The sequence below is a fragment of the Bos javanicus genome, chromosome 6, assembly GCF_032452875.1.
Source record: "Bos javanicus breed banteng chromosome 6, ARS-OSU_banteng_1.0, whole genome shotgun sequence".
Classification (NCBI taxonomy): Eukaryota; Metazoa; Chordata; class Mammalia; order Artiodactyla; family Bovidae; genus Bos; species Bos javanicus.
The window spans coordinates 102,024,228-102,035,310 of NC_083873.1; the positions used below are offsets into that span (position 1 = coordinate 102,024,228).

Genomic DNA, 11,083 nt, shown 5'->3' on the forward strand with positions numbered 1-11,083 from the left:
TGGTGTCTTCTTTTAGAGCATCCCTTTCTGACAAATGAGGAACTCACCACACTCCCCATCATCAAAGTGCTTCCCTCCGGGAAATACACTGGTGCCAAGCTGAAGTCAGTCATTCGGATGTTGCGGGGTTTACTCGATCAAGGAATCCCCTCTAAGGAGCTGGAGGTAAGGAGCTTCTGACAGTGGTTCTTTCTCACATGAAGTTTTATGCAAGGTTAAGAGAAATTTTGAAAAATTTGAAAATGTCTACTTCTTTACAACCTCCAACTATAAAAGCACCATCTTGTCATTTCTAGCATGCTCAGTCACTCAGTCGTGTCTGACTCTTTGCAACCCCATGAACTGTAACCCTGCCAGGCTCCTCTGTCCATGGGATTTTCCAGGCAAGAATACTGGAGTGGGCTGCCATTCATTTCTAGCAGTAAATTAATTTTTCTGATTAGAGTCCTAATAGACTAATTTCAAGGAATCTCTTTAGACATTTTGGAGCTTGATAAATCTCCTTGAAGAATATCCTCTTATGTTAATAAGATGAAGAGTTTTTTTAAAAAGCCAAGTATCAATTCTAATCATCCACTGAACTTCATAGCTAATACATTATAGATGTGATGCATCATTTGCAACAGTTTATTGATTTAGTATTGGGATTTTAGGCTGATTTGTATTAACAGGACATAACTATTTCTAAACAAAGTTCGCCCTCATCAATAGTCAGTTTTGCTGCCTGTACATTTAAAGCATTTGCAATCATTACAATGAATTACTGCTTATCTCAACAAATTTAATTTTATTTCTATTTTTGCTTAACAGAATCTTCAAGAATTAAAACCTTTGGATCAATGTCTAATTGGACAGACGAAGGAAAACAGAAGGAAGAACCGATATAAAAATATACTGCCCTGTAAGTTCCAATTTGGTTTCAAATCAAATGTATGTTTACTATAATTTAAACCAGTTTAAAACTTACGTGCTAGTTTATCACTCACGTAAGTGTGCACACACACAGAGACATACATCCAGAGATTTACATCAGTAACAAATAAATTTATATATATAGTGTGAACTCTTTTAAAAGTTTCTGTGTATTCTGAAAATTGATTAGGGGAATCTTAAATGTATCTTCAGACATTTGTGAATATTTAAGGTCTTTCTAAAAATATTAAATGGCTTCTGGATAAGCAATTTCTTAGTTCATGTGTCATAGTCAGATCTATATATTCTGCATTTTAAGCACAGAGAAATGTCTGTGGTCATAACAGCTGTGGATGTGCACGTGGCCACTGTGGGACTGCCAAGTTGCATTGTCCTTTGAATTGTTTCAGATGCCACATGGAAAGACTGGTGATCCTTTTTACCCGTCCCATTTCACAAATCAACATGTGACTTTTTTAAAATATATATGAATATATGTATATGACTAAAATACTAACATCTAGCAACTTCTTATAATAATCACGAGTCATGTTTACATATATTGGCATATTGAATTATATCACATGACACATTGACCTTATCTTTGCCAGGAAGTCATAACTTCAAAGATAAATAACAGAACCAATAATGACAAACATGCAATAAAAATAACACAATTGAATTTTTTCAATCAGGGTTGAAGATACAAAATTCATTTAGAAAAACCTCCTTTAAGAGTTGAATTTCGTATAAATCAAATGCATTTCAAGAAAAATTTTTTTTAAAAAGAATTGAATCTTAGACAACATTTTTTCAATGGAATAAATAAAATAAAAATGGAATAAAGAGCCTGGTTTGCCATAAAGTACACGATGATTATTTCAGGCAAATAAAAAAATGGCCAGACTAGTATCTCAAAGCAGAATGGGATAAATCATAAATCAAGAATTACTGAGTGTATTTGCTTCTGTGGAACAAGAAACAGAAGTCAAGTGATAGAAGGGCAACTGACAGAGGATTTTGAAATCTGTTACTAAATGTTATAATTTGGCAATCACAGAAATAACCAGTTAAATTTGTGAATATTTAAAATAGAAATTACTGGCAATGTATAAGTATATGCAAATTAATTCTCTTGGATAAGATGACTTATATAGTGCTTACTTCGGCAGCACATATACTAAAACTGGAACGATACAGAGATTAGCATGGCCCCTGCACAAGGATGACATGCAAATTCGTGAAGCGTTCCATGGTTTTTTAATGGAACATTACTCTGCCATAAAAAGGAACACATTTGAGTCAGTTCTAATGAGGTGGATGAACCTAGAACCTATTATACAGAGTGAAGTGAGTCAGAAAGAGAAAGATAAATACCGTATTCTAACACATCTATACAGAATCTAGAAAAATGGTACTGAAGCATTTATTTACAGGGCAGCGATGGGGAAACAGACATAGAGAACAGACTTATGGACAAGGGGAAAGGGCAGGAGAGGGTGAGATGCATGGAAAGAGGAACATGGAAGCTTACATCACCATAAGTAAAATAGATGGCCAACAGGAATTTGCTGTATGGCTCAGAAAACTCAAACAGGGGCTATGTATCAACCTAGAGGGGTGGGATGGGAAGGGAGATGGGAGGGAAGTTCAGGGTGGGGGGGATATATGTATACCTATGGCTGATTCAGGTTGAGATTTGACAGAAAACAGCAAAATTCTGTAAAGCAATTATCCTTCAATAAAAAATAAATTTAAAAAAGAAAGATGGCTTATATATACTTTTCACTGGGAAGCCTGCTTTGAAAATTTATATTTTGACTATATGAAATTACAATGCCTGGAGAATGAAGCAACCTACCTTTTTATTTATTGCATTAGTTTATTATTTTGGCTGCTTACTTAAAGGAATATAGTTAGATAAGCATTAATTGTGCCAATCATATTTGTAATAAGTACTTTTGTAGTTTCCCAACTTGGGGGGAAACTCACTGAGTTACATCTTAAATATACTTGCAACATGAGGGAAATATACAAAATGATTTCATTGTACTACACCTTGAAAAGATGCCTATATTAAAATACGTTTGTGATTTCATCTGTGGTTATGAGGAAGGTCTCAATCTTTGACTCATCTAGTCTATGAGGCTCTTTAAAAATGCATGATACAGATGACTGTGTATTGTGATGGAAATTCACAGATGACGCTACCAGAGTGCCTCTTGGAGATGAAGGTGGATATATCAACGCCAGCTTCATCAAGATACCAGTGGGGAGAGAAGAGTTTGTGTACATCGCCTGCCAAGGACCTCTCCCCACAACTGTTGGAGATTTCTGGCAGATGATTTGGGAACAAAACTCCTCAGTGATAGCCATGATGACCCAAGAAGTAGAAGGGGAAAAAATCAAATGCCAGCGCTATTGGCCTAATGTCCTAGGCAAATCAACCATGGTCAGCAACAGACTTCGACTGGCTCTCGTGAGAGTGCAGCAGCTGAAGGGCTTTGTAGTAAGGGCAATGACCCTGGAAGATATTCAGGTGCGTGCATTCAGTCTTTCCATGATTACATCAGTGTCTTTCTCTGAATAAAAGCTAATGATTTGAGTCCCATTTCAGTGGAACTAATTCCACCTATTATTTTTAATCTAATAGAAACTTTACTGTGACCTTCGTCATGAATTCTGCCAGTTTCCTCTAGTATATTGTTTAGTGACTAAATCATGTCCAACTGTTGTGCAACCCCCTGGACTGTAGCCCACCAGACTCCTCTGTCCATGGGATTTCCCAGGCAGGAATACTGCAGAAGGTTGCCATTTCCTTCTCCAGGGGATCTTCCTAACCCAGGGATCAAACTCGCATGTCCACATTGGCAGGTGGATTCTTTACCACTAAACCACCAGGGAAGCCCTTCCTCCAGTATATACTGTATTCAAATCAAAATGGAAATGCAGGACTTTTACAGAATTAACCATCATCCTTTGCTTGGTGTGATAGCACAGAACAGCTCAAAAACTATGTGCTAGAAACTCTTTTTTTTTTAAAGGTCAAACCTCTAAGTAGGCTCAATAAAACTTTTAAAAAAAATCTCCACATAGAAAATAATCCCCTACAAAGACAACATATTTTAATATAAGGACAATTGTAGCATAAATGTTTGTTAATCAGGTGATTCCGATTGCTCCACCTAAGCACTAAACAAATTATCTTAAATTAGATAAGTGGTTATACCTGAGGTTAAGCTTCTACTGTTTCCCCACCTCTACACACCCTCACATTTTTTCCTTCGTCCACCCAGTAATGCTAACTTGGTTTGAATAATGTGTTAGGTTCCGACTGGAGTTTTAACTTTGTTAAAGAATTATTTTATTTTCATAGAAACAAAGCTTATTGACTCCGTGTTGTTGGTGGCATGTAAACAGAGCCTGAGAATTTCCTTCATGATTTCTAATTTGTGATTTTACAAAGATTATATTTCTGTGTTCATTTACACCAGCCTACGCATTACTTGGGGGCTTCCCTGGTGCCTCAGATGGTAAAGAACCTGCCTGCAATGTGGGAAACCCAGGTTCGATTCCTGGGTCGGGAAGATCCCTTGGAGAAGGGAATTGCTCACGATCCACTCCAGTTCAGTTCAGTCTCTCAGTCGTGTCCAACTCTTTGCAATTTCATGGACTGCAGCACGCCAGGCTTCTACTCCAGTATGCTAGCACAATTGTTCGGTATTTTTTAAACGACTTATTAAACAACACGTTTATAGAGCTTAGACTTTGTTATAGAATCTAGGGATTCAGAAGTTAACCATACAACCAAAGGAAATTGCTGACCTCATGGAAAGTAATTTCTAATGAGAAGATACTGATGTTGATGCCATGAGAAAGTCAACATCACAGGGACGTTGTGGGGAGGGAAGCGTTTCAGTCAGAAAGAGCAAGTGCCAAGATCCTGAGACTAGACTGTGCCGAGTGTTTTTAAAGAACCAGAGCGGGCCCTGTGCTGCAGCAAAGTGGCCAGGAGGAAGAGGTTAGGTGTGAGAGGAAGCCGGACCACATCTGTAGGGCTTTTAAGCCCCTGCAATGACTGTGGCCTTTACCTGAGTGAATTTGAAAATGGGTCATTTAAAAAAAAAAAAAGGTTGTTATTCATAACAAAACATAATTTGCTTTTAGGGTTTCCAAAAAGTAGTTTTTACCAATATTTGAAGCGTGGATCTAGTAACCTTTTTTATTTTTCATTGGAGGATAATTGCTTTACAATGTTGTGTGGGTTTCTGCCATTACAACAATCTGGTAACCTCCTTTATAAAGGTCCTCCATGTGTTGTCTGATGGAGTCTCTTTGTCTCTTCCATTTTTATTTGGATCTAATCCAATGGACCAGGCAAAATTTTTAAAGGACAAAATAATAAGAATTAATTATATGTAAATGACATAGTATACCTTTATCTACTTATTCTGTTGTACAATTTCAGACCGGAGAGGTACGACATGTTTCTCATCTGAATTTCACTGCTTGGCCAGACCATGATACACCTTCCCAGCCAGACGACTTGTTGACATTTATCTCCTACATGAGACATGTTCACAGATCGGGGCCAATCATCACACACTGCAGTGCGGGCATTGGACGTTCAGGGACCCTAATATGCATAGATGTGGTTCTCGGATTAATCAGTCAAGATCTTGAAGTGAGTACAGGATGTGTTGCGATCTCAGAATTTTTTATTTATTAGTTTGTATGAATGACAGTTTTCTTACTACATAGAATTGCAATTTAGTAAACTTTCAAAACTGCATAGGGCATAATCAAGAAGAAAATAATATTCCAAACTTATATTTGTTTTACTGGGGTTTTTTAACCATCCATTTAAAGCCCCTTATGTGGCATTGCATTTTTACTCTGTATAGTCTTTAGATTTGTGTAAGATCTTCACTGTTGTTATCACACTTTTAGAGACAGAAATATTGAAGTGCCAAAGAAAGTGTATCTTTGAAATGAAAGTTTATATTATTTTGTTATTGTTATTGTTACCTATAGGTGGGAAACACATACTTTATTATACAAATCGATACTGAATTGTCTAAACAATTACTCCTGATTTTTCAAATTACTACTAAATAAGCAAAGTTAATAAGAGTATGCTGCTGCTGCTGCTAAGTCGCTTCAGTCGCGTCCGACTCTGTGTGACCCAGTAGACGGCAGCCCACCAGGCTCCCCGTCCCTGGGATTCTCCAGGCAAGAACACTGGAGTGGGTTGCCATTTCCTTCTCCAATGCATGAAAGTGAAAAGTGAAAGTGAAGTCGAATAAGAGTATAATCTTACTTAAAACCTAAATTAGTATAAATCATACTTAAAATGTTATCTTACTATACATAATATGTAACTAATCATTATCTCTTAAAGAATTTGCCAAGAACCATACTATCTTGCTCTTCACACTCTCATGATAATTTAAGTAGGACAAAACAGTCTATTTCTCCATTGGGGATATAAGAAGATCAGGAATTTTATTCTGAGCAGCAAAATATAAGAAAAATAGTTAATGGAGACACTAGAAATTAGTTGTTCCAAAGGAAAGAGAATTCCTATTGGGGACTTTCTAATAGAATAAACATCCTAATTCTTAGAAAGATAATAAATAAAATTATCAAATGATGGCAAAGTCAGTTCACCAACTCATTTTGTCTGGAAGACTTTCTCAAGACTGATAGAAGGGAAAGGAGATCGGGGTGAAGAAATCTATATAAGCCACTCCTTGGTGAATCTTTGGGGTTCAAAGTCAGTTATCATTTTTATATAACATACAGACTCTGTTTCCTTTGGCAGTTCGACATCTCCGATTTAGTGCGCTGCATGAGACTACAGAGACACGGAATGGTTCAGACAGAGGTGAGTGTCGGCTCCTACCTTCTGATGAAGATTTTTGTAAAAGTATTTCTAGGACTGTCTTTTTTTCAATATTGCCTTTTAGTTTAAAAAATAAGAAAATGCAATACCAACAATGAATAGATTACAGAGAATAGGATGGCACATTGGGGGCAAAAATTTGAGGTGGGACAAAATAGCATGTAATTAGTGGCATTTCAATTCCAACCTAAAAAAGAGAAGGTAATATTCTTGCTACAGAATTTTCCTGAGAGGAAATGGTTTCGGCAGCATTGACTTGAAGGCATAAAGGGAGTCTGGAGTTCTTAGCTTGGGAAAGAGTTCATTTATCCTCTGCTTTGGTCATTTTCATTTCTCTTACCTAAAGTCAAAAGGTTATGTCACCCACTGACCTGCAGACATGGGTCCTTCCCAGAGACTACATGACTTAGAGTGTCTGTCTACTCTGCATAGCTCAACTGTCCTTTTTGTTTATAGTGGGAGGGGAATACATTGCACAGTTCTGTATCCCGCATCTTACATTCAACCCTGTAACACGATTTTTCCATATTTTCAAAGTTGCTCAAACATCACTTCCAATAGTGGTGAAGCTATATATATCAGTATATATTCACACTATACATCTGGTCTTCTCTTCCTCTCTCTCTTTTTCCTCCTCTCTTTTTTTTTTTTGTTTGATGTGGAAGCTGTGTCCATATATCTGTTAACTTATATTTCTCTAGCTCCCAAAAAATACAAAAGTTTACTATTTTTAAAATTAAAACTTGCCACCTTTCCTTTCATATACCTTTTAAATTCAAATTAAGTCTCCTAAATATTAAGACTTATTCAGTCTTTTTTTTTTTTTTTTAGGTAAAGAAAACATATAAAAAAATAGTTCTTTAGACCCAGAAGTTCACTTGTTCAGCAGATATTTATTAAGTGCCTACTGTATGCCAGGCACTCTTCTAGGCGCTTGGGGCATGTCAGTAAATAACTTGAATAACAAAGATCTTCTGCCAGAATAAAAGATCTTCTGGTGGATGGTGATGAGCAAGGCAGATAATAGATCCATTTACTGTACTCGGTTATGCTATAAGTTATAAGATATTTGAAAGTGGTAAGTGCTTTAGAAGGAAAAAGAGTTGGGTAGAGGATGAGTCATGGCAGGTTGGGTGATACTTTACATAGAGTGGTACCACTGAGGATGTAACAGAGATGTGAAGGACATGAAGCAGGTGGTCATACGGATGTCTGGGAGAAAGAACCTTTCAGGCAGACAGAACCGCCTTCGAAGAGGTCCATGATAGGAGTTTGTCTTCTGTGTTCAAGAGTAGTCACAACCAGTGGCTGAGGCAGAGGGAGCAGGAGGGGAGGTGTGAGGGGAGGTGACGGGGCCAGAGCTTGGGGCTTCCCCCTGAGTGAGATGGAGCCATCACGGGATTGTCAGTATGGAATGACATAAGTTAACGCCCATCTTAAAGGACCACTCCAGCTGCTGTGCTAGAACAAGACGTGGTTTGGGGAGTAGGGTGCAGGGTTAGAAACCAGAGGACCGTAAGTATCACCAAAGCACAAAAAATAGAGGTGGCCCACCCATCGGAGACAACTTCAGTTAGCACTCACCCACCACCCCAAGGCTGCTTCCTTCCACACTTTGTCAGTCGGGTTTCTCTTTCTTGTCATTTTCATGACACTGCACAATTCTGTATCCTGCTTTTACTTTCAACCTTATAACACAGCTTTTCCATATTTTCAAAATTACTCAAACATTGCTTCCAACATTGGTGAAGCTATATATCATATATTCACACTATACAGCTGAAGTCTGCTCTCCCTGTCTCCTTTTTTTTTTGTTGTTCTAGGATCAATATATTTTCTGCTATCAAGTCATCCTTTATGTCCTGACACGTCTTCAAGCTGAAGAAGAGCAAAAAGAGCAGCCCCAGCCTCTGAAATGACATGAGAAGAACAGCCTTCTGGATATCTGTCCATTTCTTTGCTCTCTACTTAAAGGTCACAGGACAGCAAGTCCATAAAACCTCATTATACTTATTCTCCTCTACCTTAGAGGGGCGTTCTTAATAACAGTAAATAATGGTGACCTGCTGTATTTTTACAGCTGCTGCAACCTGTGATAAGTATCAGAGATTTTTTTAACACTAACTGAATAATGCAGATCTTAGGGATGAATAAGGCAGCATTTGATTATAGACATATCGAGTCTATTTTTCATGTACCAATCTTGTTTATAGCAAAATTATTTTCCAGTATTTTTTTAAAAACTAGAGCTATTTTATAGGGGATACTTGAAGCCAGTATTTAAGCTTTAAATGACAGTAATATTGGCATAGAAAAAAAAAGGTAGCAAACATTCCCTATATCAATTTCTAATGTTTACTATCTAGAACTTCCTGTAATATATTTATATACTTTTCCATGAAAATAGAGATACCAAATATGTTTGTAACTCCATCATGCTATATATCCGCTCACTTTGTAAATAAAAATACACCTTAAAACGTGAACAAGCCAAGAGTGTGTGCAGACAAGTGTAACATTTTCAGTGTGCTGTTTTTTAACAACATCTAGGACCCTGTGAAGGCAGGAATTTCTGGACTCCAACTTCCCATCTCCCCATTTGGTTCCAGTCATGCCAACCAGAGACTGGGAGTATTGTTGGAACCCCTGGAGATCTGCAGACTCTGACATGAGGGTCAGGTACTGACTGACAGTGGCTAAGAAATTCAGTCTCCCTTCCTGCCTCCTCCCCACAAGCCTAACTGATGCCTGAATCAGAATTTTCAAGTCCTAGTTGTTGCAAAACTCAGAATATCTCGCTGACGAGGGTTAATGAAAGAAAACAGTATCACGCTTCCTGGGAGGTTGATGTTGATTCTGCCTGAAGGAAACAGCTTCCCAGGCGGCGCTAGTGGAAAAGAACCTGCCTGCCAGTGCAGGAGACGTGAGAGACTCAGGTTTGACCCCTGAGTTGGCAGGATCCCCCTGGAGGGAAAGCATAGCAACCCACTCCAGTATTCTTGCCTGAAGAATCTCATGGACAGAGAAGCCTGGCAGGCTACAGTCCATAGGGTCACCCAAGAGTCAGACAGGACTGAAGCAACTTAGCATGCCCCACAAAGGAAAGAGATCAGCTTTGAAGAACCCACTTCCAATTCTCAGTACCAAACGTGTTTCACTAACTCCTAGTTCTGACAGCATTCCTCCAGTCTGCCATGATTGATGCCATCCCAAGACCCCAGAAACTGCTTGATTCCTCCTCATAGGATTGACCAATTCTGAGCTAATTAACTGGAATGTCTGAGCTTACCCAAGATCTCCTGGGAACTACTCCTGAAGAGCTGCTGCTGCTAAGTCGCTTCAGTCGTGTCCCACTCTGTGTGACCCCATAGACGGCAGCCCACCAGGCTCCCCCATCCCTGGGATTCTCCAGGCAAGAACACTGGAGTGGGTTGCCATTTCCTTCTCCAATGCATGAAAGTGAAAAGTGAAAGTGAAGTCGCTCAGTCATGTCTGACTCTTAGCGACCCCATGGACCGCAGCTTACCAGGCTCCTCTGTCCATGGGATTTTCCAGGCAAGACTACTGGAGTGGGGTGCCATTGCCTTCTCCAGAAGACAACATCAGGAAATGCACAAAAGTCCACAGGGATGTGGCTGACTCCTCACCAGGCAGCAGGTTTGAGTCCTACATCAGAAGTGACAGGACTACCCTGGTGACTCAGACGGTAAAGAATCTGCCTGCAGTGCAGGATCAGGAAGATCCCCTGGAGAAGGGAATGCAACCCACTCCAGTATTCTTCCCTGGAGAATCCCATGGACAGTGGAGCTTGGTGAGCTGCAGTCCCTGGGGTCGCAAAGAGTCCTGAAAGTGAACACTTTCAGTTCACTTCACTTTTCAGAAGTAGCTCTGAATCTCTTAAGAGAAGCATACTTCATCACCATCACTCCCACTTCCATCAGAACAGTTTCTACAGATTGGGTTGTAGGAACAATTTGGAGTGGGGCCGGGGGAGGGGGGGTGGTTCTGTTGCTTTAAAAGCTATTTGGAAACTCCTGAGTGGGCTGGAATGGTGAGACCTTGTTTTCCTGTCATAAGCACAGGAAATGAGGCCAGCGGGGCTCCGGGAGCCAGTACAGCTGGAGGTGATTAGCTCCCATCCGAAGTCCACAGAGATGGGCAAGGGAAAGCTGGAGAAGATGCTTTTTCTGGAAAGAACGTAGCTAGGAAATGCAAACTGGGGGAAGAAAATGTGAGTTTCGCTTTAGGGACCCTGAATGGAAATTT

At 39.3% G+C, this 11,083-nt stretch overlaps 1 protein-coding gene and 1 non-coding gene across 10 annotated transcripts in view; both read left to right on the forward strand.

The window, feature by feature from the left end:
* Window positions 1–9,306, forward strand: part of PTPN13 (protein tyrosine phosphatase non-receptor type 13) — a 221,784-nt gene extending 212,478 nt beyond the window's left edge. For all 9 annotated transcript variants that reach the window (XM_061420713.1, XM_061420709.1, XM_061420714.1 and 6 more), the window contains 6 exons: window positions 17–165; window positions 811–901; window positions 3,114–3,451; window positions 5,381–5,596; window positions 6,737–6,799; window positions 8,641–9,306. In XM_061420713.1, the coding sequence (XP_061276697.1) occupies window positions 17–165; window positions 811–901; window positions 3,114–3,451; window positions 5,381–5,596; window positions 6,737–6,799; window positions 8,641–8,736 (953 nt within the window). In that variant the 3' untranslated portion in view covers window positions 8,737–9,306. The remainder of the gene's footprint in view (window positions 1–16; window positions 166–810; window positions 902–3,113; window positions 3,452–5,380; window positions 5,597–6,736; window positions 6,800–8,640) is intronic.
* LOC133250168 (U6 spliceosomal RNA) lies at window positions 2,069–2,172 on the forward strand. The gene has a single exon (XR_009737272.1). It is a non-coding gene; the product is annotated as a U6 spliceosomal RNA (small nuclear RNA).
* Window positions 9,307–11,083: the final 1,777 nt, after the last annotated feature.